General features: G+C 44.5%; 1 protein-coding gene across 2 annotated transcripts in view; it reads left to right on the top strand.

The window, feature by feature from the left end:
• Window positions 1-26,417, top strand: part of RAB5A (RAB5A, member RAS oncogene family) — a 146,446-nt gene that overhangs the window by 66,356 nt on the left and 53,673 nt on the right. For both annotated transcript variants that reach the window (XM_069212067.1, XM_069212068.1), the window contains exon 3: window positions 20,583-20,734. In XM_069212067.1, the coding sequence (XP_069068168.1) occupies window positions 20,583-20,734 (152 nt within the window). The remainder of the gene's footprint in view (window positions 1-20,582; window positions 20,735-26,417) is intronic.

The raw sequence follows: 26,417 nt of genomic DNA, 5'->3' as shown, positions 1-26,417 counted from the left end.
AATCTGTGCCTGGTTTGAGGAGTACTGTAGTCTTTGCTTCTTCCACCAAGCCAGTGACTCTTCTCACCTCTTCACAATAGTAACAAAATAGTTTACTAGTTTGGATGTTACCTTGGAAGAATACGTATTATAAAAGGGCCCATTATTTTTATTGGAACCTGAAGCCTTATTGTTTTAATGCCTTTATTGTCTCTCCTTGCTCTTCCTTCCCTATATGTGCCCCCACCTACACTCTGAGGTTTTGTTTGATTTAGGAGTGTTACCAGGCCCCCCAAAAAAATATAATTGTTTTTACATATAGCAATGGAATACTAAGGAATATCCTTCATAAAGGCTTTCCTTTGTTAGTTTTTGATTACTTTATTGTATTCTCTCAGCCCACTTGGTAGAGTTGCTAGGTGCATACTCGCCTTGTGCCATGCTGCATACGCTATTCGTTTCATGTGTAGGATGGCAAGCTTTACTCCGATCATATGTGACCCTCAGTCGACCCCTTATTGTCAGTTTGCGGAGTAATTGCATATTTGGAGCGTCTGTATTCAGCCTCTACCTGTTCTGCCTTCAACTGTAATGTCTCCAGTGCGCTTCATGGTATGAGTTCCCTACATGGTTCTGAGATATTCCTTCACCTAGTGCTTCCATGGGAATCAGGTCCCTTGGGAATCCTTTGTGCGTCTTTCTGTCCTAGCCTCTGGTCCCAGTCCCATGTGCATATCTCTGTTGGTGCCTGTGTGGTCAGATTCATTATTGTTTACACTTTGGCCGCAGCTGTTTTAAAGGCAACTCTCTTCTAGGTTAGTATATAGTCAATGCAGTCACTGGAGCGGTGGATTTACAAATAATATGTGTATTCAACATATTATATGTGAAGTTCCCTCCAAATATTTCTATATCCCACAGCTACTTGTGTTCTGTTCCTGTGACAGTGGATGTCGGTGTTGTCCTCTCAAAACTAAAGCCACAAACAACCAGCCTCTCTTGCTGTGAGATTTTTTTAATAAATCTTTTTATTGTTTTTTTTCAGTGGTTCTGATTTGCACCAGGTACACATTGATGTAATTCATATACAAAATATACTTTTTAACAGACCCAATACGTATGCATTATCAGTAATATTATGCAACCCAAGACCCATTATGTTTTTGAGCAAATACTTTGTGATAGTAGTAGATCTTTTTTTATATTTCTTGAGACAACTTCTTCCTAGGCAAACTGACTCCTGGCACAGTAGTCCTTCCCTCTAATCTACTTGAATAGACGGTCTCTTGTCAAACAGGAGCTTCTGACAGCATCTCTTTTTGCTGTTGCTGTCAACTGGCTACTTCACTCTGACCCATCCAAAACATTAATTATGCTCACGAGTACTCACTTCAGGATATCATGGTGTGGCCAGTAGCGTGGAATGTTATGGCATTCCCATATTGTATGTTAATATGATTGAATAACATTTTTTAAGTGCGCTGTTACCCCATGAAAGGGTTGTCCTGGCGCTATTCTAAATACCAGATAGGTATAACACACATAGTACAATTGCTGAAGGAGCCAGGTTTTTAAAGACTTTCTGAAAGTATAGTATTCAGGAGACTGCTTCACTCTAATTGTCATGGAGTTCCAGATCTTAATCATATGGTAAAAGAAGCAGAGTCCTCTAGTACAGCAGCATCTACATTTAGGGACCTGAAGTAGGCCAGTTCCATTGGCCAGGGAGCCTTAAAATTGCATCTCTGTTGGAAAGGGAGCAGAAGGTAGAAGAGCCTTCACCAAGATTCTCCAAGGTAGATTTAGTCATATGTACCTTTTTATGCATTATGGCATAAGCATGGTAGGACTTCTACCCATTTTTCAAAGCCTTCCGAGTTGTAGTAGATTCTGTGAAAGTATGCGGAAAAAATCAGCAGAAGTCCGAATAATATTGTGAATGAAAGAGCAGCCATGTTGGCCTCTTTTTTTCATCATCCATCTTACCCACATCCTGTTATCACCAGGTTCAGCAAACCTTCAAGGGGTCAGGTGCATTTATCACTGTGTGGAGAAGTGTGGCTCAATGGTTAGAGCGGCAGACCCTGAAGCAGAGATCTGGCTCAAGACCAGGGTTCAAGTCCCGCTTCGGCAGGTCTTGGGCTCAATTCCCCTTGACCAGATAATTCTCGCCTCGGTGCCTAATCTAATTCATGGGTCCCACTCTGCAACTCTGGGCAATAGCTTGCTTAATCTCCACAACAGCCCCAACAGCGCTTGGATGCCTGGCTTCACCCTGGGGGTGCTCAGGAGTGGGCGCCTCACAGGGAAAAGCCAGGAGGGGTTCCATAGCGGTATGAGTACAGCGCCTTGAGACCCTAACGGGTGAGTAGTGCGCTATACAAGTGCTAATTTACATTTATCTGTAGATTCTAAAGTTGGCCTTCCACTCAACCTGTTCCATGATGAGTATTTATATTATGTTATATGTTATGTGTAACGTTGTTATGTTTTATGTTATGTTATGGGAACTTATAAAGCACACCTACACCGGACTGTTTCTTGGCGCTTAAATGGAACAATGAGGTGAAGATAATCCGGGTGGAGATTTAATTGTATGCTTGACTCAATAACCAGGTTTTTAACAGTTTCCTGAATTTTTGTAACAAGAGGCTGATCTGATCTCTAAGGGGAAGGAGTTCAGATGTTTGGTGCAATGACTGAGAATTAAAGGCCTCCCATCCTCTTCTTACATTTGGGTACTGACAGACATTTCATATGTGTGGCACATAATGTTTGTTTGGGAGTATACTTCTGCATTCAGGAAGTAATAAATGCAAAACTGGTGTTGTTGAGTACTTTAAAAATGATGCAACTAGTTTTGAAAATTGTTCTCTGTTCCACCGTCAGCCAGTGGAGTTCTTTCATCAGAGTGGTGGTATGGCATTGTTTAGGTTATCGGTGAATTAGTCGAGTTGCCTGGTTCTGAGCTTTATGTAGTCTATTGATGAGGGATTCAGAAACGCCCACATATAGGGAGTTGGCGTAGTCTATACTAGATATTACAAGAGCAATGACCGCTTAGATTAGGGCCTCTGAGGTCAGGAAATTTACAAATTTCCTGATTCTATGAAGATTAAAAAAGATGAAGAGACTATTGCTCCAGTTTGTGGATTTGTGGATAGATCGTCATCAGTAATCACTCCAAGGCTCTTTACAAATTTTTTGGGGGTGAGGGAGACTCCCATCTCAAGGGGCCAGAATGATGATGTCCAAAAATCAATCTTACTTTTATTGATGACAATTTCAGTTTTATCTGAATTCAATTTTAGATGGTTTCTGTTTATCTAGTCACGGATGAACTGCATTGTTTTGAAAGTTCTCATTGAAGTCTAGGGAATAATCAATCCTAAAAAGTAGTTGCAAGTCATCTGCATAGTTATAAATCGTACATTTCCTATTTTCAAGAGAGTGGGTGGATGTACAGGTTGAAAAGATGTGGTGAAAGGGACGAACCCTGTGGGACTCCACAATCAAGGTGGGCTTTAGGTGAATTCTATGGGGAAACGTAGACCAACTGGGAGCGTTTTTTTATTTTTAAGAAAGGAGCTGATCTAATCAAGTGCAGAGCCCCAGAATCCTTCTGCCACGACAAGGTTCACTTGGAGATTGTGATCCACTCTGTCAAAGGCTGTAGACACATGCATGAGGACCAGAGGCAAGGTAACATCTTTATCGCATTCTTCATGCAAATCACCTATCGCCTAGAGGATGAATATTTCTGTAAAGTGGGCTGTTAGGAAACCAGTCTGACATGGGACCAAGAATTTAGTCTCTTCTAAAAAGGTACAGAGGTTTCGTGCCATATGTACTTCCAATATTTTAGCCAGAAAGGGCAAAATGATACTGGGTGATAATTTTTAGGGTTGAGCCTGCGTTGCATGCGCTCGTGCATGCGTATCACAGCGAGATGCTTTAGTGTTTAGAAAAGGGCGGTTTCGCTTGGCAGAAGTCGAGCGCCTTACATAGTTGATTGCACTTTTTCGGGTTACGTACATAAATGCACTTTTTCCGATAGGTGAAGTCGGGTTAGGAGTTTACAACGCTATCAGCTCTAACATGAGCAAACGCAAGACCCGTTGCATTGCAAATGCTTGTTTTTCATTGTTAATGGGTCTTCTTCTTGTTCCTTCTGGAGAGGTACCACGATGGCCTCTTTAAATATACTAGGTACTGTCCCTGAATTAAGAAAATGATTGAGGAGTGAGAGGGCTGGGTCCGGGAAATGGCAGAATACATTTATTAGGATTTTATGTGAGCAGGAATCATTTGGGGATCCTGACTTTATTTTGATTAGCAAACCCTTGAAGCAATCCTTACTAATGGCTTTGAATGAGGGGAGCGTGACGGGCTTCATATCTTCCAGAGTAATCTTGCTTTGCCATGTGTTTGTGGAAATGTTTTCTTTAATGATCTTTATTTTATCAGTGAAGAAATTAAGTGTGTCACAGAGGGACTGAGATGGAATGAAGTGATGGATAATGAGACTGTCTGGATTAGATAAATTGGAGATGATACCAAAAATCTTCTTGGATTTATTAGTGAATATGATGATTTTGTTTGTAAAAAAGGGTGAATTGGCTTGTAAAATATGGGTTTTGTTTCCTTTAAGATGTTTTACATAAATTTCCTTTGCCTTTGAGATGTAGTTCTTCCTCCATTTATGTTCTTAATGGCAAAGTCCTAGTTTTTCTGATTTTCGATTGTCAGTAAACCATTTGGCAGCATTGTGACGTCTAGCCTGCCTCGGCATGGATGTCAGTGCTGTTGTTAGCCAGTCAGATATTGCTTTCCCTGTAGGTCAATGTTATCTATTGGTTCTGGCAGAGTTGTAGCCAGAGAGTTACAGACGCGATTAAGATTGACCAGTGATTAATTCCTTGCAGGGGTTCTCAGATAGGGTGGTAGTTTAAGTAGGGACAGTTTGATTAAGAAGAATTTGATTAGGTAGCTGTCAGACCATAAGCTTCTGGAGATAGTGAGGTTAGACAGAGATAGATGGGTGGTCAAAACTTGATCCAAAGTGTGGCCTTAGATATGGATAGGGGATAACATATGTTGTGTAAACTTTAAGCTACTAAGGTGGTCATGAACATATGTAGCCAGTTGTCCTCCTTTGTCATTATTGGCCCAATAATTAAAATAGCCATCCAACAAGGTTTAAAGGGGTAAAGTGATGAAGAGGCCACAATGTTGTTCCTGTACTTATCAATAGTGTTGACTTATTTGTAACTAGCATAAAAAGTGGGATTTTTATAGGGAGAACTCTAATCACAACTTCACATATGATTTCTTATGGTTCGAATCATATCCCAAGCTGTCATAGGATGGAAACCCATCATGGAATGTTATCCGGGCAAGCCTTGTATCATGCCAGAGGGGTGTTTCACAAGTAGGGATGCCTTCCTATTGTAGTCATTTTAAAGCATGGTGCCAGCAGTCTGTGGGGATTCTAGTGATCTCGGGTAATATGTGGGATCTTCGTGCTGTACAGCAAGTAGTGGGCCAAATGTGTCCAGCATTTCAATGTCAAGCCTGGCGGTGGGATCTTTCCTATCCGCACAACAAAACCTCAGAAATGGGGCAGGGATTATTATTTTTATCCACTCATAAATCCCTGCTTTTCACCTAGTCTGTACGCCCTTCCTTAGGGGGGTCTCCCTTTTATAGATGGAGACCCCCTAAGGAAGGGCATACACACAGGGTATGGAGCAGGGATGTAAGAGTGGATAAAAATAATTCCTGCCACATGTTTGTGGTTTTGTTGTATGGATTAGGAGTGAATGGGGTTAGGTATTTCTCCTACCTCTGTAGTGATTCTCTTATTTTCTTCCGCAAACGGCCATTCTTTTACTGAGATGACCTGTTAAGCCCAGCAGCAAACATTGATGTCTACTCTTGACAACCTGCTGTCAAACGGAGATTAAACACGTTTTTCAAATGTGACCCTCCTGATCGTCCAGCAAATAGGGAAAAGCTAAGGACATTGGTGTAGAATTCCTATTGGCTGACTCCCAGGACATATTGATTGGGATCAAGGACAGTTTTCATGTTTATTTTGTCCATTGGAACAGTGGAGGCCAAATCCCACACAACACAAATCATTTGCCTTCCGGTTTGCAATTCCACAGTATGGATCTGTGAAAGAGGACTGTTTGCCATGAAGGCAACATTTGTATCCATTTGTATAAGTTCTTTAAACTTGTATATTTGGTTCATTAATGGAGGACCTTGTACTATAAGGACGAGCACTCTAAGGAAATGCAATGAGCTCAGCTTGCGATACGGACAGTGGTTTCAGTATAAAAAACACGTAGCATATTTGCAATATGCAGCAATTTAAGGCTACTTATATTGCTTACTGAGTGCTCCCTGATTAAAAGCACAAATACAAGAGCGTGAAAGTAAGATTTGTTGATTGCTTTCAAAATAAAGTGTGCATGAAAACATGTACAACTTAAAGAAAAACATTTTTGCTAAACTATTGCGCAACTTTAAATAACAGTTCACTGAAGCGTCATTTAGTAATACTTGAATGCGTATCAATATATTTTTTTGAGAGAATACAATGGAGAACCAGTGGGTAAAATGAATTGTCTAATCATTATAGAAAGCCAAAAAAGCAGCCTTAAGCATTTGTCCTTGTATTTGTGCAAATTTGCAACTTTCAAGAATTAAAAAAAAAAAAAAAAAAAAAAAAGTTAACTGATGTAGTACTGGGATCCGTAGTCTGATGAAACTTAACTGAATTCCACTTTTGCATTGCAATTACCAGTTCCCTTCCCCTACAGCTTCTTTTTCCCCACCCAGGAAAGAGGAGTTTGTGTACACCCTCAAATGTTAAGTGTCTGAGGGTATTCACTGACTCACGGAGCATTTCACCCTTGAAGTACTGCTTCCAGCCCCTGTATGTAGATCTGCAGAACAATGCTATGTCCGTAGGCTTATTAGAGTACAACCCTTTATCTAACATAACCTCTGGTATTATCGTAGAGACTGTTATCATAGCTCTTCTATAATAAGAAAGTTGCTTTATCTTGCCACCTCAATGCATGTCATCCAAACAAACTAGGATTTTTCTACAGAGTTGGTAGATTTCGGAAGCATCTCTTCCCTGGTACAAGTAAATATTTTATAAAATTCCACTATCCTGTAGACTGTCCCTTTGCAACACTCCGAATATGGAAAGTTCTGCATCTCTAGCAGATGTTAAGGTAGTGATAAATTTGAACTAGAGCCTCTTTGCTTATTATGGATAGTGGGAGTGTGGTCCAGATGTCAAGCTCCGGCAGTTAGTGTAACAGTGGAGTCCTATGTAGACTCTACCACGTTTGTGTGTCTTTCACTATGTATGTATATAAGTATTTGAAGTGGTCACCTGCTTCTCACTACTTGAAAGTATGTGAATTTGTGGTAGTAGATACCATTAATTGATTTATTCAAACACATTTAGACCTTGAATGTAAAGCCCTTGCATTAGCCTTGGGTTTGTGCTTTTAGGTTATGTTGTCAGCATATGTAGATGCTCGGTCCTGTCTCTTCAGCATTTAAGACCCAAATCTGAGAGTTGCATTTAATCGACTCAGTGAACAGCTCAGTGACAAGTGCAAATAAGGGAGGGGATAGAGGGCTCCCCTATCTGGTGCCATGATATTTTGAAACAGGAGAGGAAAGTATTGTGTTAGCCTGACGTGGGCCTGGGGAGTTATATATTTCATTCAAATGTATACAAGGAATAGGGAGCGCAAATGTATTTTTGCTAGGTATTGGAGGCGATAGAGTTGAAGGCTTTTTTGAAATCCACTGTGACCAGCGAAGTGGAGCCCAAGAGCTCATCCCTATACGCCAGTGCTGCTTGTGGGCACCTGATGTAATACTGTTTACTAGGGCCTGACATGAATCAGTTTTGGTCTTGGAATATTAAGGGACTGATTACTTTGATATGCCTATTGGTCTGAATATTAGTGAGGATTTTAGTCTAGACCTGAATGAGTGCTAGTGGCCAGTACACAGCATATTCGGTAGGAAGCCTTCTCGGTTTACGTGTGACGGTGATAGTGGCGCTGCGGAGATCATTAGGCATGGAGCCAGTTTGTAGAGCTTTCTCGAACACTGTGCAGAACTGGAATAAGTATGGGATTAACTGGAAAGCATTCTTTTTAATCAATTCTATGGTTAACCCATTTGGGCTGGATGATTTTCTGGCTGACATTCCGGCTTCATGGAGTATTTTACTGCTCAAAAAGCCATGTTTTTAGGTGCTTTCTGAAGGTTAGAAGAAGGTCCTGGGTCTTGTGTAGGTTGGTGAGGGGGGGGGGGGGATGGGATGGGATGGGAGTTCCAGGTCTAGGCGGCGAGGCGGGAGAAGGATCTGCCGCCAGAGGTGGTGCGTTGGATGCGGGGGACTAAAGCAATGGCGAGGTCAGCAGAGGTGGCGAGTTGGTATGTGGAAGTTTACTCATTCATTGAGGTACGCCATTCCAGTGTCGTGGAGGGCTTTGTGAGCATGGACGAGGACTTTGAAAATGATCCTTTTGTTGATGGGCAACCAGTGTAGGGATCTGAGGTCTCTGGATATGTGTTCGTGGCGAGGGAGGTTGAGGATGAGACGTGCGGCTGCATTTTGGATTCGCTGGAGTTTTCTTTGAAGCTTGGCTGTGGTCCCTATGTAGAGGGCATTGCCGTAGTCCAGTCTACTGCTAATGAGGGCATGGGTGACTGTTCTTCTTGTTTCTAAAGGTATCAATTTGAAAGTCTCGCGTAGCATGCGAAGGGTGTTGAAGCAGAAGGATGATATGCCGTTGATTTGCTGGGTCATGGAGAGGGATGAGTCCAGTATGATGCCAAGGTTGCATGCGTGGGTGGTGGGTGTTGGAGGTGGTCCGAGGGTGATGGGCCACCAGGAGTCGTTACATGCTGTCTTGTTGGGGCCGAAGATGATGATCTCTGTTTTGTTTGAGTTCAATTTGAGGTGGCTTGTTGTCATCCGTTTGGCGATGTCCAGGAGTACGGCGTGCAGGTTAATCTTGGCGGTGGCTGGGTTCCTGGTGAGGGAGATGAGCTGGGTGTCGTCAGCGTATGAAATGATGGTGATGCCGTGGGAACGGAGGATGTTGGCGAGAGGAGCCATGTAGATGTTGAAGAGGGTGGGGCTGAGGGAGAATCCTTGGGGGACCCCACAGATGATCTAGGTGGCTGTAGACCGGAAAGGAGGGAGGCGAACTCTTTGGGTTCTTTCAGAGAGGAATGAGATGAGCCAATCCAGGGCCTTGTGGCAAATTCCGGCGTCAAAAAGGTGAGCGCGGAGGGTTTGGTGGCATACAGTGTCAAAAGCTGCAGAGGTCTAGGAGGATGAGGGTGACGGTCTCATCCCTTGTCCACTCTGGTCCTGATGTCGTCTGTGCAGGCGATGAGGGCGGTCTCAGTGCTGTGGTTCTTGCGGAATCCAGACTGGGAGGCGTCGAGAATGTTGTTTTCTTCTAGGGAGCGAGACAGTTGTGCGTTAACTATCTTCTCAGCGACCTTTGCGGGGAAGGGGAACAGAGAAATGGGTCGGTAGTTTGTGAGGTCTTCCAGGTCTGCTTTGGGTTTTTTGAGAAGAGCGTTGACTTTGGCGTGCTTCCAAATATCTGGGAAGGTTGCGGTGTCGAAGGAACTGTTGATGACGGCACTGAGCTGGGGAGCGATGATTTGGCTGGCCTTGTTGAAAATGTGGTGGGGGCACTGGTCTTTTGGGGAGCCTGAGTGGATGGAGTTCATGGTTTTGCCGACTTCTTCGTCGTTGGTGGGGGTCCAGGTGTTCAGTCGGTTGGTGCGCAGGGTGTTGTAGTGTTGTTTGTGTCGGTGGTGGTGGGTGCTGATGATGTGAAGCTGTCGTGTATGTCTGCGATTTTGTGGTGGAAGTAGTTGGAGAGGGAGTTGCAGAGGTCTTGGGAGCGTGAAGGGTCGATGGTGCAGGATTTGGGTTTGGTGAGTTCTTTGTTTCATCTCATGATAAAACGTAAAGGAGTGTTTCTTATTAATGATTATCTCTGTCACAATAAAAAACATTAAAGGTAGCTAAGCAACTTGAAACACCAAAAGTTTAGTTTTATGAAAAAAACAGCTTGACATGTTTATCAGAGATGGAGTGTGTGTTGAGAACTGGCTCATTTGAGTGGGATGGCACACGGTGTGGCCCTTAAGATGGGGTACAGAGGCTTACAGGGTTACAGTTGTGAGGAGTGGGCAGAGTCTGAGAATATTGGTTTAGGGAGTGGACAGAGACTTTGGGGGGTAATGTTATCACAGAAACCCAAAGCGGATCCTGAGGGAGCCCTGTTCCATAAAGTGTTTTTTTAAATATTGTAGTACGTTTTTTTTTTACTTTTCTAAATGTCAATATCACGTGCCACTGTTTACTGCTTTCTCACACAGGCGTGTAGTTGTGTATGTTCCCTTAGTCAAGAAATGTAAACATTTTCCAGTCAATTCTGTATATTTCAGGGAGTGGGGCTCAGTGAGAGTGGAAGGGACTGAATTGCAATGAGAGAAATCCCTTGCAAACTTCGAGTTGGGACTGAATGAGATTGAAAACTACATGCATGATATAGACTTTAATCAGACTTTAATCATTGATGCACAAGCAGCACTTTTTCTCTGTGTGGATTTTAGTTGGGCTTCCACGTATTCACTTTTCATCCAGATTTTGACCAATTGTATGTTGGATCTTGGCTCGACTGCCTCACTTTTCTTCATTTCATGTTCACCAGGTTGTTTTCATGCAATAAACTGGAGGAAAGGAGCATCACATTTAAAATTCTAGTTTTTGTGCAGTATTAGGAAAACTGTTACGTTTCCAACTGTTTCTGACTGAAGCTGAAGAACTGGTCTGGTTCTTTTGAAGTGTCATTCTCAAGGTTCCTGCCTTTGTGTAGAGTGATGCTTCTCACAGCAGGCAGGCCTGTGGCTGACTCCAGGCAGGAGTGCCCATAACATGAGCACAATGAAGTGTGTTATCTCTGCACTTGACAGTCACTAGCCTTTCTAAAGCAGCATTTGGGGACAGAAAAAGGGAAAATCTGGCCTACAAACTTCAACACATTGTACTACCGGAACTACAGTGAAACACTTCTCCTCTACCATCTACCAAATAGCAGAGCTAAGCCACAATCCCTTGTTACCAAGGTCCGTGTAATGACTAAAAGTAAGCCCTGTCTATATCCTTACTTCACCAAAAGTATCTAATTTAACACTCTTGCATGCAAATAATGTTGTTACTTTCTGTAGTTTTGCATCCTAAGTTTGTATGTAATCTTAAAATTTCTTTGTATTCCCATGAAAATTTACATTGATTGAAAAAGTTTGATTGTTGCTAATCCTTTTTTTCTTTCAAGTTAACCTCCTTAGTTTCCATCCTCTGCCTGAGCACAGTCTAATTTACATGCATACTCTCTTAAACTATTTTGTTGTTTTTTCTGCAAATTGCCCAGACCTCATCTCAGAGAACAACCTCTCTTTTAAAAGTCAAACCCCTGTAACCTAGCAATACCTAATTTCCAGTAGCTCATCTATTAATACCGCCTACCATTTTCATGAATTTGCATACCTCCTCCAACCCCAAGGATCACTTCTAACTCCTATTAATTTAATCTACCACATAGAAACTGGAGGAAATGAATGGAATGATTTCTTTAACAGTATAGGACTAATTCCAGTAAGCACTAACCCTTCCCCCCTACTTTGAGTTCCGGAGCATTGTGGTGTGTGATGTAAAGCCTAATCAAGGATACCAAGCACTGTAAATGCTGTTAAAATACGGTCTATAACCCTTCTGGCCCACGCTAATTCTAGAACTGTCAGTGGTCAATTGTAGTTCATACAGACTGTGCAAAATAATTTCCTAATACTGCTTGACACTCACTCAAGACAAAACTGGCTCCATCATTCAGTTCTGTACCCCTCTAGGGCAGTGGTTCCCAACCTTTTCACATCTGTGGACCCCCACTTTATCATTACTGGAACCCGGGGACCCCCACTGAATCATTATTGGAATCCGGGGACCCCCTACTAAGCCATTAGTGAAAGCTAGGGACCTAATTTGTTAATTTTAGTTTATTTTCTGAGCAGTCGCAGACCCCCTGAGGAGGCTTCGCGGACCCCCAGGGGTCCCCAGACCACAGGTTGGGAACCACTGCTCTAGGGCATATAACTCATATTAACCACCCATCACCAACTGATTAGGCATGTAATAACTGAAGAGATCTGTCACATGCTGAAGGACAACAGGAGGACTTACATTTAGTCCACTACCACAGGTGCCAACAAGCTACACACTATGAATGCTTCTTGACATCTCAAAAGGACAGACATCAAATATGGGTTGATATTACTTAAGATATGGGTTGATATTATCAAAGTCCACCCACTCTTCCAGTCACGCACCCAAATGGTGTAGCTTGCTACCAGTGTAAGCTACCACTTAAGCGCCCCACAACCGGCTAGTGAGCATTAAATAAATGTTGCAATACAATACAAATGTATGGTCATTACTAAAAGTGGTGACCCTCATTTCATATTGTGTACTGTAACTTATCAACACTGTCCAAGTGCCTGAAAAAAACAAATGTACAGTCATTGCTAAAAAGTAGTGACCAGCAGTCCGTTATATAGTGTTATAAGGCAGCACTATTATGATTACCAGTTTATGTGCCGTACAACACAAATATATGATTATTAATACAATAACCATTGCAGGTTCATTTGTGAAACCTATATTAATTCAGTTTATGGCATTAGGCTTTCCTCTTCGTTTCTTACCTAGCCAGTTTTGTTCATGGTATTCTTAGCAGTTTCCACTTTGGAAAACCCTTTCTATACCTGGTGTAGGAAAGTACTTTCTTTTTGGCATGGTTACCCCTACTTTTTGCCTGTTGCAGGACGTTTTGACTGTGTTCACTGGGATGCTGCTAACCCAGGACCCCAGAGACTGTTCTTTCTCCCTTTTAGATTTGGTTGCTTGAACCACACACACCCCACATTTGGCATACTGGTGTCCCCTTATAAGTCCCTAGTATATGGTACCCAGGGCATTGGGGCATGTATCATGCCAACCATGGGAGCCCCTGTAAAATGTGTCTGCAGGCCTGCCATTGCAGCCTGCATGAAAAGGTGCATGCACCTTTTTCACATCAGGTCACTATACCAGGTCACTCTAGCCACCCCTATGGTAGGCCCTCCTAGCAGGGTGCAGGTACCTGTGTGTGAGGGCACCCCTGCATGAGCAGAGGTGCCCCCACAAACTCCTGCTCCATTTTCCTGGACGTCGTAAGTGCGTCACTACCTATGCTCAGCTACATAATGGTAATCGCGAACATGGGCATGTTTGGTATCAAACGTGTCAGAATCATACCCCAAAACTGTTGCCAGTATTAATTGTATGATTCCATGCACTCTGAGCGCTCCTTGGAGGACCCCCAGCATTGCTCCTACCAGCCTTCTGAGGTTTTCCGGGCAGCCCACGCTGCTGACACCCCTCATACAGGTTTCTGCCCTCCTGCTACTTGACCAGCTCAAGCCCCGGAAGGCAGAACAAAGGATTTCCTTTGAGAATGGGAAGTAACTTCCTCTCCCTTTGGAAATAAATGTCACATGGCTTGGAGGGGTAGCCTCCCCAAGTCACTGGTATGCTTTGAAGGGCACTTTTGGTTCACTCCTTCAATAAACCAATCTGCACCGGTTTGGGGACCTCCAGTGCCTGCTCTGGTGCAAAACTGGACAATGGAATGGGGAGTGACCCCCAAGGGCTGGTGCCCAGAGCTCCTCCAGAGGGTCCCCTGATTCTGCCATCTTGAATCCAAGGTGATCAGAGGCCCTGGGAGCATCTGAGTGGCAAAGTCAGGCAGGTGATGTCACAGCCCCCTCCTGATAGGTGGTCACCTGGCTAGGTGACCAATCTCCCTTCCAGGACTATTTAGGGTCTTCCTGTTGGGTGGGTCCTCAGATTCAACATGCAAGAGTCCAGCAGGAATCCTCTGCAACGTTTACTTTGGCTTCTGGCCACTGGAACCGCAACTGGACTCCACAGGAACCTACAATCTGCAGCTACAGTGACAACTGCTCTACAACATTGTTTCTCTGGCTCCTTCCAGCCACTGCAACATTTCCCCAGATGTGCGTCCTCTGAGGGGAGCAAGTCTTCAGTCTACACAAGAAGCAAGAAGGAATCTCCAGTGGAGTGAAGGAGTTGGTTCCCTGCATCCGCAGGCACCAACTGCAACGATGACCGGCTGCCTGGACGTTCTCTCTTGAGCTGTGTGGATCCTGCATCTCATATGAGTGCCTACACTTCACTTATAAGGGGATACCTGGGCCTAGTATAAGGTGATAATACCATAGGTACTCGCCACACACCAAGCCAGCTTCCTACACCTGGTGCTTGCAACTAAAATCTCATAATTGTTCATAAAAACAGTTATCCCTGAAGTTTTACTTACATTTAAAGCGACAACATAGATGCAGTCCTGGAATTCCAACGTGAACATTGTTGCAACAATCTTAGGCTCAATTTATAAATCATCCAAGATATTACTAACAATTTTGATGGAAAATCGCTCTATCTTTCGTTCCTGTATAATCTGAGACTCAAAAATGTATGGCTGCCGTGTTCTTCTCAGAGAAGGTCAGAAAAGTCTCCATCTTAGAAGCCAGCTAGCACAGGGGCCGATTTGGGAGCGGCCGTGGGTGATTTTAGTCCGGCAATGTCAGACAAGCATCTTGGGAATATAAGTTTCCATTGCGCTCACAGGTCAACAGTGGGTATGAAGAAGTAATTTACTTGGGAGGAAGCTTGAGGGCAAATTAGCAGGTGCACCCCCTACCCCCTAAATCTCCCATATGAATGTGTTTCTCAGTCCCAGTAGGGCTGTCCATTTAAAAGACGAGCCACTAAAGGAGATAAAGCTGCCCCCCTAAGTTGAAGTAACACCCCACCACTTTCATCCCACCCATGAGGTCATCAGCAAGCTCACCAAGACCCTTAATGTGTTGTGCATTGGTGTTGGAGGGAAGTACAAGCTGATTAGAGTCCATGTCCACCCAAAAAGCATTCCTGTTCCCATAGTGAAACACCCCAACCTGTTGTATATTGCCCTGCGTGTAATCAAGACAGAGCTATGTGGCAGTATAGCTTCCCTTCTTGAAAGCAGAATTGTAAACTATTATAGCCATGATGGTGGAGGAAGCCACCGTTGGCGCCCAGTCAATAGGTGTATCTCCTGTAATAGCAGCATATCTGGGGTGTGCTTCTCGGCATAGTGTGAGACTGCCCCCTTTAGATATTGTTATTGAGGCATTTATATTCCAGAATATCAGAGGGTATTTATCAGATTTCTTATGCGATAGAGGGATTGTAGTATGCATTTGTGTAACTCTGTGCATCTCTGATGTACTGCAATGAACCCAACAGCTTCTAAATTTTAATAAACCTCTCCCTCTACCCCCCCAAACCACCCACTCTTCAGAACCAGATATATCTGTCGCCCACCTTTCACGTTGTCCTATCGATGAAACTGTATGTGGGCCAAAGTCCCGTCCTCCTGTCCCCGTCTACCCCATTCCCCCAGAACTGACTGACACACACACTCACTCTCACACACTCACTCTCACACACTCACACTCTTACACTCCATTTTAAGATTCTGTAGTTCGTCCTCTGCTGAGATAAGCAGGCATCAGCCTATGTCTTCCAGCTGGCCACATTTTCCACATTTCTGCCAGCGAACGAAGATCCTCCACCCCTACTCCACTTACCAGCCTATCCACTTCTGGTACAGGTGCTCATTTAGCCTGCGGATCCTAGCTGGAGATAGTCGGCTCTGTGTTTCAGTGCTCCCACATCTTCTCAAGGTGCCTGGCTCGGTGGCTTTGCGGCCCCAGTAATTAAAATGCACAGCATCTATGTGCCTGGCCAATGCAATCGGCGAATGTCAGTGGAGCCCCACAGCACTCTCAGTGCAGTGCCAGCTCAGATATTGTATATTGCTGGAGGTGTGGACTGTAGTCAGTGAACACCAGCGGTGCCCTCCCGAACTCTCGGTACAATGCCAACTCAGATATATATTACTGGAGCTGTGGACTGCAGTGAGTGAATGTCGGTGGAGCCCTCCCGCACTGCTGGTACAGCGCTGCGTCAGTCATTGTATAGTGTTGGAGCTACGGACCACCGTCAAGTGAACGCCATTGGTGCCCCACGGCACACTCAGTGCAGTGCCCGCTCAGAAATTGTATATTGCTGGAGCTGTGAACTTTGGTCATTGAACGCTGGTGGAGCCCTACGGCGCACTCGGTACAGTCCCAGCCCAGATATTGTATATTGCTGGAGCTGTGGGCAGTGAACCCACTCTTAGTACAGCGCCAGCTCAGATATTGTATATTGTTGGAGCTATGGACTGCGGTCTGTGATCGCCGGTGGAGCCCTGCGGCACTCAGTGCAGTGCCAGCTCAGATATTGTATATTGCTGGCGCTATGGACTGCGGTGAGTGAACGCCGGTGGAACCCTACGGCACTCCCGGTACAGAGCAGAGGCAGATATTGTATATTGCTGGAGCTATGGACTGTGGTCAGTGATTGCCGGTGGAGCCCTACGACACTCCGTACAGTGCCGGGTCAGATATTGTATACTGCTGGAGCTATGGACTGTGGTAAATGAGCGCCAGTGCTGCCCTACGACACTCAGTGCAGTGCCAGGTCAGATATTGTATATTGCTGGAGCTATGGACTGTGGTAAATGAGCGCCAGTGCTGCCCTACGACACTCAGTGCAGTGCCCGCTCAGGTATTGTATATTGCTGGAGCTAGGGACTGTGGTCAGTGATCGCCAGTGAAGCCCTACGGCACTCCGTACAGTGCCCGCTCAGGTATTGTATATTGCTGGAGCTGTGGACTGTGGTCAGTGATCGCCAGTGGAGCCCTGCTGCACTCAGTGCAGTGCCAGGTCAGATATTGTATATTGCTGGAGCTGTGGACTGTGGTCAGTGAACACCGGTGGAGCCCTACAACACTCCCAGTACAGCGCTGGGCCAGATATTGTATACTGCTGGAGCTATGGACTGTGGTCATTGATTGCCGGTGGAGCCCTACGACACTCAGTGCAGTGCCAGCTCAGATATTGTATATTGCTGGAGCTGTGGACTGTGGTCATTGATTGCCGGTGGAGCCCTACGACACTCAGTGCAGTGCCAGCTCAGATATTGTATATTGCTGGAGCTGTGGACTGTGGTCAGTGAACACCGGTGGAGCCCCACCGCACTCCCGGTACAGCGCCGGGTCAGATATTGTATATTGCTGGAGCTGTGGACTGTGGTCAGTGATTGCCGGTGGAGCCCTACGACACTCAGTGCAGTGCCCGCTCAGATATTGTATACTGCTGGAGCTAGGGACTGTGGTCAGTGATCGCCAGTGGAGCCCTACGACACTCAGTGCAGTGCCCGCTCAGATATTGTATACTGCTGGAGCTGTGGACTGTGGTCAGTGATCGCCAGTGGAGCCCTGCTGCACTCAGTGCAGTGCCAGGTCAGATATTGTATATTGCTGGAGCTGTGGACTGTGGTCAGTGAACACCGGTGGAGCCCTACAACACTCCCAGTACAGCGCTGGGCCAGATATTGTATACTGCTGGAGCTATGGACTGTGGTCATTGATTGCCGGTGGAGCCCTACGACACTCAGTGCAGTGCCAGCTCAGATATTGTATATTGCTGGAGCTGTGGACTGTGGTCATTGATTGCCGGTGGAGCCCTACGACACTCAGTGCAGTGCCAGCTCAGATATTGTATATTGCTGGAGCTGTGGACTGTGGTCAGTGAACACCGGTGGAGCCCCACCGCACTCCCGGTACAGCGCCGGGTCAGATATTGTATATTGCTGGAGCTGTGGACTGTGGTCAGTGATTGCCGGTGGAGCCCTACGACACTCAGTGCAGTGCCAGGTCAGATATTGTATATTGCTGGAGCTGTGGACTGTGGTCAGTGATTGCCAGTGGAGCCCTACGACACTCAGTGCAGTGCCAGGTCAGATATTGTATACTGCTGGAGCTAGGGACTGTGGTCAGTGATCGCCAGTGGAGCCCTGCTGCACTCAGTGCAGTGCCAGGTCAGATATTGTATACTGCTGGAGCTAGGGACTGTGGTCAGTGATCGCCAGTGGAGCCCTGCTGCACTCAGTGCAGTGCCAGGTCAGATATTGTATATTGCTGGGGCTGTGGACTGTGGTCATTGATTGCCAGTGCTGCCCTACGACACTCCGTACAGTGCCAGCTCAGGTAATGTATGTTGCTGGAACTGGGCACTGCAAGGAAAAGAATAAACTATGCATGCCCCCGGTGGTGAATTGACGTAATATGAATTTGATTCACATAACATTACAGTACAGGCAGCACCTCGGAACAAACCCTTCTGTTCATTGCTGGCCTGTTCAAGACTTTCAGTACTTCTTTTCTTAACTGAATGAAAGAGTCAAACTAAACGAATCCCTGCTAAACACAGGACTGGAAACCACTGGATAGTACACTCGCTGCGAACATCAGAAAACTGAATATTCGTAAGTGTCCTAGAATGGTTGAATTAAGCCACGTAGCTCTTTGTTCTTATTTTCAATGCAGCGTTAAAGTATTATGTTTTAAAAATACATATATATATATTCCTCTTTCGTTCCTGTGCATGAACATAACTAGTTAAGATTGTTTTCGAGCAAGTTGTGTGTGAAGATGTGTGAGTGCAGCAGCATGCTTTCAGCCATGTTACATGGCACTTGTTTCCCGAGGTTTGTCTCAATAGTTCAGCTTGTTTCACTGACGTCAGATGTTTGGCCCAGTTTCACTCTTGCATGTGAGTGCTATGTAGGTCAGTTTAATGGTGTGGTTTCGTTGTCTGGCATATCACTGATGGCACCTCGCCATCGGGCACCGTGCTGTCCCACACTGTTTTTGGACAGGTGCCACTATCTTCTGTTCATAGCACCTGCTCTTGGACTCCGCCCACTTGCGGCAGGCGCGGTGTTCAGTCACATTTTCTTCCATGTTGGGCACCTGCAAGCTACAATTGTGTGCAGTTTTTGTTTGTTTGCTTTTCCTTTGGCTCTGAAAATTTTCATTTTGCCCACTCGTGGGCCCATCCAAGGGAGTCTTGCGGGACAGTGTGCCTCGGGTGTCCACTTAAGCCTCATAGCACTCATCCTCCCTTCAGGTAATAAGTGCAGGCTTGTGGTGGCATCAAGAGAAGGTGGGCACTCTCTCTTGTGCATGCACTAGTGCCATATCCTTCTTGCAGCAGCCATTGCAGAGGTCCGGCCCTACAAATGCTCCTATTTCACAAAAGGATACACCTAGTCGTGCCATCTGCAGGTTCATTCTTCACAAATACCCCTCTTGCAGGAGAGTCAGGTCTGTACATACCCCTGCTGGTTTCGGTATATAGGGTGATGGCCCTCCTGAGGTGATTTGTTGGCAAGTCAGGCCCACAAATGCTCGCACTGCCTTCACCTACATAGGTGACGACTCTCCTGGGGTGTTTTTCTCAAAATATGTTCTCTGCACATGCTCTTTAATATTATGCACTTGCAGTGCTGCTGACCTGCCAACTCACACAGTGACACCATGTGTTGCACAATATTGGCTTTCATCACACCCTATAAGGGAAGGCGAGCTGGAAACTCCTGTATTGAGCAGGGTTGCAGTTCGTGTTTGGAGGCTCTCCAAATCAAAAAGCTTTTGTTTTTTTTCTTTTTGATGTTGGAGAATTTAGTGGAAGGAAGGGGAAAAAGTAAGCCTTAGGACGGTCTTGGCATGTCTGGTGATGGCAGTCACACTTTGCAAGGTGTGCATCAGCCATTCTCATGAAGTGAGACATTCACTCGAGCTGCATAGTAGGTTATCCGTCTTACTTTGTTCAAACTATTTCAGTGGATTAGGGTAGCTGCTCTTCTATAGAAGTTAGTTACACGGACATATCTCAAGAAGCACTTCTGCTCCTGAGTGATCCTCTAGCACAGAAGGGCAGCACATGCCAGAACATGGGTGCATTTGAGGGCATTGCACTGGATTCATAACTGGAGTTTAAGGCGCTCTTACTTTAAGGATGTATCTTTTTTTTTTTTTTCTACCACTTTTCCAACTGGAAGTGACACTGTTGCGATTCTTGCACATCTAGCTGAACCATTTAAGGGTTCCAACCTCAGCCGGCATTTTTCTAAATTACCAACAATTACATTTTTCTAAATTACCAACATTTTGGCTTACAATATTAAAATTATTCCTTAAACCTAGAGACTCTAAAGTTAAGCAACAAGATAACTATGGGAGTCGGGGACTCTGAGTATGCCATTGTGATGTGGCTAGTTTACATAGTGCTTTTATGGTTTGGTGGATTGGTGTTGTATCCTCGCCATCTGACTCCTTTATAGACACAAACAAATCTCACGCCAAAGCCTAAAAAGATGTATCCGTTGTTCATTCTTGTCTTTGAAGGTATAATTTTTTTTTATCTAGCACTAGTACAAAGTTTAAACATAATGTTTCTTTGTTGTTTTCAGCTGCCTTTCTTACCCAGACGGTTTGTCTTGACGACACCACAGTGAAGTTTGAGATTTGGGACACAGCCGGCCAGGAGCGCTACCACAGCCTCGCACCCATGTACTACAGAGGAGCCCAGGCGGCGATAGTTGTGTATGACATTACCAATGAGGTGAGTGTGTTTTTGTACCAGGCTGCTTGTTCTATTGGATCTGTGGACATGTGATTTGATTTGAGACACAGCTGGCCAGGAGTACTACCATGGCCTCGGACCAATGTGCTACAGAAGAGCCCAGGCAGCGATAGTTGTGTGTGACATTACCTGTGAGGTTAGTGAGTGTGTTTATGTAGCATGCTACTTATTCTGTTGGATTCATGGACATGGGATGAATTGAGTGTGACACAGTCTGGCAGGAACACTACCACAGCCTCGCACCCATGTACTACAGAGGAGCCTAGGTGGCGGCAGTTGTGTATGACATGACCAATGAAGTAAGTTGGGTGAGTTTGTGTAGCAAGCTGCTTATTCCGGTGAAGTTATAGATATGTGATGAATTGTTATCCATAGAAGTACTCCAGTCTCCCTTTTTTCACTGAAAACCTGGGCTTCTGCCTGTGCTTGTGTTCTAGTTTTGTCAGAAAACTAGCAGGCATGAATCCGTGAGATATTTGTGCTGATAAAGCTAATGGATCATCTCGTCCCTGTCGCTGGTGCTATTGCATCTCAACGTTAACTGTTTAGATTCTACTTCCTGCATACTCTGCAGACTAAACTTGTAAACTCACCTGCTTTGTGCCCAGACCCTCCTCTCCTATTTCTCTCCATTCCTCTGCTTCTGGTTCCATTTTTGCTGCAGAAAGCTCCTGATCATCCTGGTGGTATTTTCTAAAACCCACTTTGAGTCCCTACCTTCTTGGGCTTCCTCATTTGCCTGCCCTTCTCCAGCAGACCATTCATTTTACCACAAGAGTATTGGTGCTGTTACCTTCCACCGTTGTTCTGTAGGGCAAACACGTGTGTCGTGTTGATTGTGCAGAGCTCTCTAGATGGAGAAAGTCTAAACAACACAATTGTAAGTACTAATCTTTCACATATAAATATACATTAACATACGCATCCAATATGATGTCTCTTAGTAGTGTTTTGTTTTCATGTGGTGTGGATATGTCTATCATGCAAGTATAGCTGGACTCGCGATTTCATTCATTTTGGGAACAAGACTGTGTTACTGGGTTATATTTTTTTCCTAAAGTATTCTAGCCCTGGCTCTGTGGGTGTGGTTTTGCAGGGGCAGCACAGACGTGTTATGTTGTAATACTCTACTCAGGGGTGTGGAATGTAATAAAATATCTACTTGTCCATGGGACAGGTTGCTTGTTAAATCTACTTGTCCTGTGAAAAAAACATGATTGTCCCTTTGGTGCCATGTAATGCAGCAACACATTATGGCAGCAATCTCTTTATGTAGGAGCTCTGATAACGGCTTATCTGATTTTGCCAGGGCTACTACTATAGTAGGGCTCGAATACTTGCAATTTCAATCTCTACTATAGCAATTTTCTTTTTTTGCCACCTTTCTGCAGCTCTGCATACTGGGGCTGGAGGAAGCAGTAAGCAATAGTTCCAGGGCTGGAATGCCTTTAAGTCTGCAATCCTACGAACTTGCATGTTTTAAAGATTTTCACCAGCTCTTCTCTAATCTTTTCCCATAATGAGAAAGGTTGGAAATGTACTCCTGACAATGGCAGAAGTAGACGTTCTTTCAGGGTTGGGGAAAAAGTGGTTTGAGGGAAAGGGAACTTGTAAACGCTCAATAGATTTTCACATGAGCAAATCTACACATGCATATTTGCTCGTGCTAAAATACAGTTCACAAATATTTTCTAGGAGTGCGATTTCCTGGTCTACTTCTGTAAGTTCTTGTGAATTCATGAAAGCCACAAAGACATGTACCATAGGTGCACTTTTGTGACTTTCTTTAAGAATAGGGTCCCTAATCAGGTCTGGCGTTAACAAAGACATTTTGTTTTTATTAAACTTCTGTTTCTCTATTGACTGGCTTTACTGTGAGTGATCACATTCGCTCTTCCACAAGGAGCATATTGGCACACAAGTAGTTTTGTTCAGTGCCAACTACTGTGGCAATCAGTGGCGTACAAAACTGGTGGGGGCCCCACTGCAATGAACATGGAGGACTGCCCCCGACTCACTCAGGGCAGATGCTGTGCTGAGGGGGCCCATTCGAGGGGGTCTGTGGGGCCTTTGTTACGCCACTGGTGGCAATGTGTGCTTTTTGAGACCAAAAACATGTTTTTCTTTTTGCCGGTGTTTGTTACAATGGCAAGGGCCTGGCAGCTCCCACAACAATAAAGTGTTACAAAAGCCATGTCAAAACAAGACACGCATTGACGGAACCAAAAGACTCACAAAAAAATGTCGGATCGGTTGGCTTTGCCAGTGCTTGTTTATTTTCATGCTTCCCATAATCATGCTGAAAATGGTTACACTGGTGTTCCATTAGGAATATTTTGTTTAAAAATACTAGCATGCATCAACACATTTAACTAAATGACGCTTCAAAAAAAAGAGCACCTAAAATTTCCTACTTGCATTTTTTTCTTAACATTTTATTTTGAAAGCAAAGATTCATAACTCTTGCTTACAGGCCTCTGCAAACATTTGCATCTAATCAGAGGGCATTCTGGGAGCATTATGTTTAGCCTCATATTGTTAAACTTTTCAAACGTGGGTACACTTTTTTTTTTTTTTCTTTTTTTTTACTGGAACCACTATTAGTCGTGCAGTGTGACCTTAAGACGTTTATTTACTGCGCTCACCCTAGTAATGAAGGCTTTTCATTAATAAACCATAAATGAAAGTTGGAATAGCATTAACAAATGGAAACACATATTACCTCATCTGCAGACAGTATCCTTCTCTGTAAACTGGCAGCGAAAGGGTTTGTGCTACAGGGGGTTAGGCCTACTTGTCCCAAGGACAAAGTAAACATGAAAACTTGTTGCCCTTGACCCCCAAACAATATTCCCCAGGCATCGGGCAATAGGAATTCCACATCCCTGTCTACTGCTCCAGTTGCAGTATTGCACGTGCATTGCTATTTTGCAGTTCTGGTGCCGGCATTTTGTAGTTGTGGTGTTTTAGATGCTCCTCTTTTCTGTTGAAGTTGTGGTGGTGATTTAATGTACCTGTTGTTTTGTGTTGAGGTTTGTTAAATAGTACTATTCACAGTGCTCTAGCTGATGCCTGGTAGCTGGGGTGTTGGTGTGGCTGTGGTTGGATGGATAGGAGACAACCTCTCCCCAAAATCAGTTCTATCTCTGTACTTGTACTGCTACAGCCAGTGTTTGAAATCCCACATGTCATGATGGTACCAAGGGAGGAAGGTATTGTGGCAGACAGTTCTTGGTGTTGGATTCCAGGACTTGGCACACAGTTTTAAAACGTTTTGGTACTGGTAAATAAAGAATTCCTATGAAGTCTGGCAAGCCCCTTCCTGATGCTCAATGTGAATCAGTTACTCAATAAAATAAAATCACAGGGATACAGACCGTACAGAGAATGAGGGGGGGTTAGCGGGGCAGGTCCTACGAATAGAGGTGAAGAACACTGTGTAATTCACAGGTTACATCTATTATGTAATATTAATTTCACTCTTGTTACCAGGAGCATATTGTGAATGTAAATAGGCTTGAACAGCAAACAGTCAGGCAGAGTCTAACAAACTTAGGTGGATTTCTACATGATCATTCAAGTGGCGCAAAACATACAAGTTGTGTGGTGCAATAAAATAAAAAAAAAATGTATATGGCATTTATAATTATAGTTGAAAGAGCTGGCCCAAATTATAGCCGTACAGGAAATGAAGCTCTGATTGCATACATTAACTAGTTCACCCATTTACTGAAATAGATAACAATACGTTTTAGCCATTATACAGCTTGCAGGACTTTTAAATTGGACTTGTCATATGTTGTACAATAACCATTGAATGTGACAGCAAACAAAAGTGAACACAGCTTCTGTCAGCTCAGCTGTTAAGCTAAATGTTTAATGCTTTCGTATAGCCTCTGAGCCCGCCGTAGCGGGCTATACCGGCCATTAAAGGCCCGCTCTAGAGTCTTTAACAACGAGCAGGACTTTGATTGCCGGTGCAGCCCAGATACGAAGGGCTTTAAGGCTATTAGAACATTCTGCCACTAGAGGGCAGAATGTTCAAATAAATAAAACAAAATACTCAGGTAGCCCGAGGGGAAATTCTCCATGGGCTCCGTGAGACCTTTGTTCACAGCTCTTGCTGTTAACAAACACTTTGGAATGTTGACACTCCAGGCTTTTACCAGCCAGTAAAAGCCCAGAGCACTCCATTGTATCCAGTGGAGCTCCCAAAATTCCAGTGTTCTAACACAGGTTATTCACCAAACAAAAGCACATGTAACACATTTATGTTCCTAAAATCTGGAGGAGAAAGAAAATGGTAAACATAAGAGGGCAGCTGCTTGGGGGATGCAGAGAGAGCAGGATGTGTGGGGGATTGCCAAGGACAGGGGAGAAGAGTTCGGAAAGGCAGGATGTGTTAGCAGAATGGTTTGGAGAGTCTACGTTTGGTACTTTGGAATGTGCACACCACCTATTTTTCAGTGGAGTCAGGGTCACTTTGAAGACTGAAGAAATGGGCACAGGAGGAAAATACACGGATATTAACTTTCCATCCACCGTGTTGGGAATCTAATGGAGCAGTATTACACCAGAGGTGGTAGAGACATAAGTATTACGTGGAATCAGAAAGGCCTGACACAGCTAAAGTAATGTGAAAGGGAGGGTAAAGCTAAAGTGGAGGCCACAGGAATCCAGTGAGAGGATTTCAGGAGACCACCTACTACTTAAGCTTGATTGTTCTTTTTTGTAACTGCATAATAATGTTCCTTTATCATCAAAACAAAGGATCAGAACATCCCAATTCCCTACTCGGATATTGTTAATTGTGTTGATGGCAAAGCCTTAGACCAAGAGCCTCAGACCAAAGAGACTAATTATGCCTGCCATGACCGCCTGTTAAAGCCCACCATAAGGGGCTCAGCTGCTCCCAAAACATAGACTTTTTGACAACCCGTCCAACTATACTTGCCCTAAATATGCCTACAGATCCTTTAAACTAGATTTGCACAGTACCCAAAATAAACCAAACACATAAAGACTAACAACTATATCACAGTTGGAAAGTATCTGCTGGTTGTGAAGTGTACCGTTAAAGAGCTAGAAGGACTGACAGTGTGGCATCCTGTCCTCTTTACACCAGCGATCCTGTGTTTTAGTGGCATATGTGGACGCTATGGTTTGCAAGAGCCAGGCAGTGTATTTGATGTACTGTGAAGGCTACTGCAGGTACATTTTATTTGTGCTCCGGCTACTTGAGAAGGAGCGTGCATTCTTCCATGCTTTGGTGTCTACATTTGATCAGTTTGTACTTTTGAGCTGCTGCTGCCATTGGCTGCCAGCTCTCCCTTGCCACGCTCCCATCAGCTGCTGGCATGGTGCTCAGTTGGGTCGTGTTACACTTCTGGACCAGCAAAGAAACTAAAATTAGAAAGCTCTATTCCAACTCTCATTTGACTCCACTCCAATATGGCCTTGAAACGTCAGCACCACTTCTTATGTTCCTTTCTGTGACTAGCCCCTTCCTGTCAAGCGGTTCATCTCCCAGCAGTAGCTGAAGAGCTTATGATCAGAGTATTACTGCCTCACAACTCCTACGACTTGTTCCTGCTTTTAGCTTCTTGTTTCTAGGTCCTGGTCCAATTGCTGCTTCTGTTCTTTTCCAGGCCCCGTCTGCCCC

Source organism: Pleurodeles waltl, chromosome 10 (genome assembly GCF_031143425.1).
Source record: "Pleurodeles waltl isolate 20211129_DDA chromosome 10, aPleWal1.hap1.20221129, whole genome shotgun sequence".
Lineage (NCBI taxonomy): Eukaryota > Metazoa > Chordata > Amphibia > Caudata > Salamandridae > Pleurodeles > Pleurodeles waltl.
The sequence above is the reverse complement of the archived record's forward strand: the minus strand, read 5'-3'. Positions and strand labels throughout refer to the sequence as shown.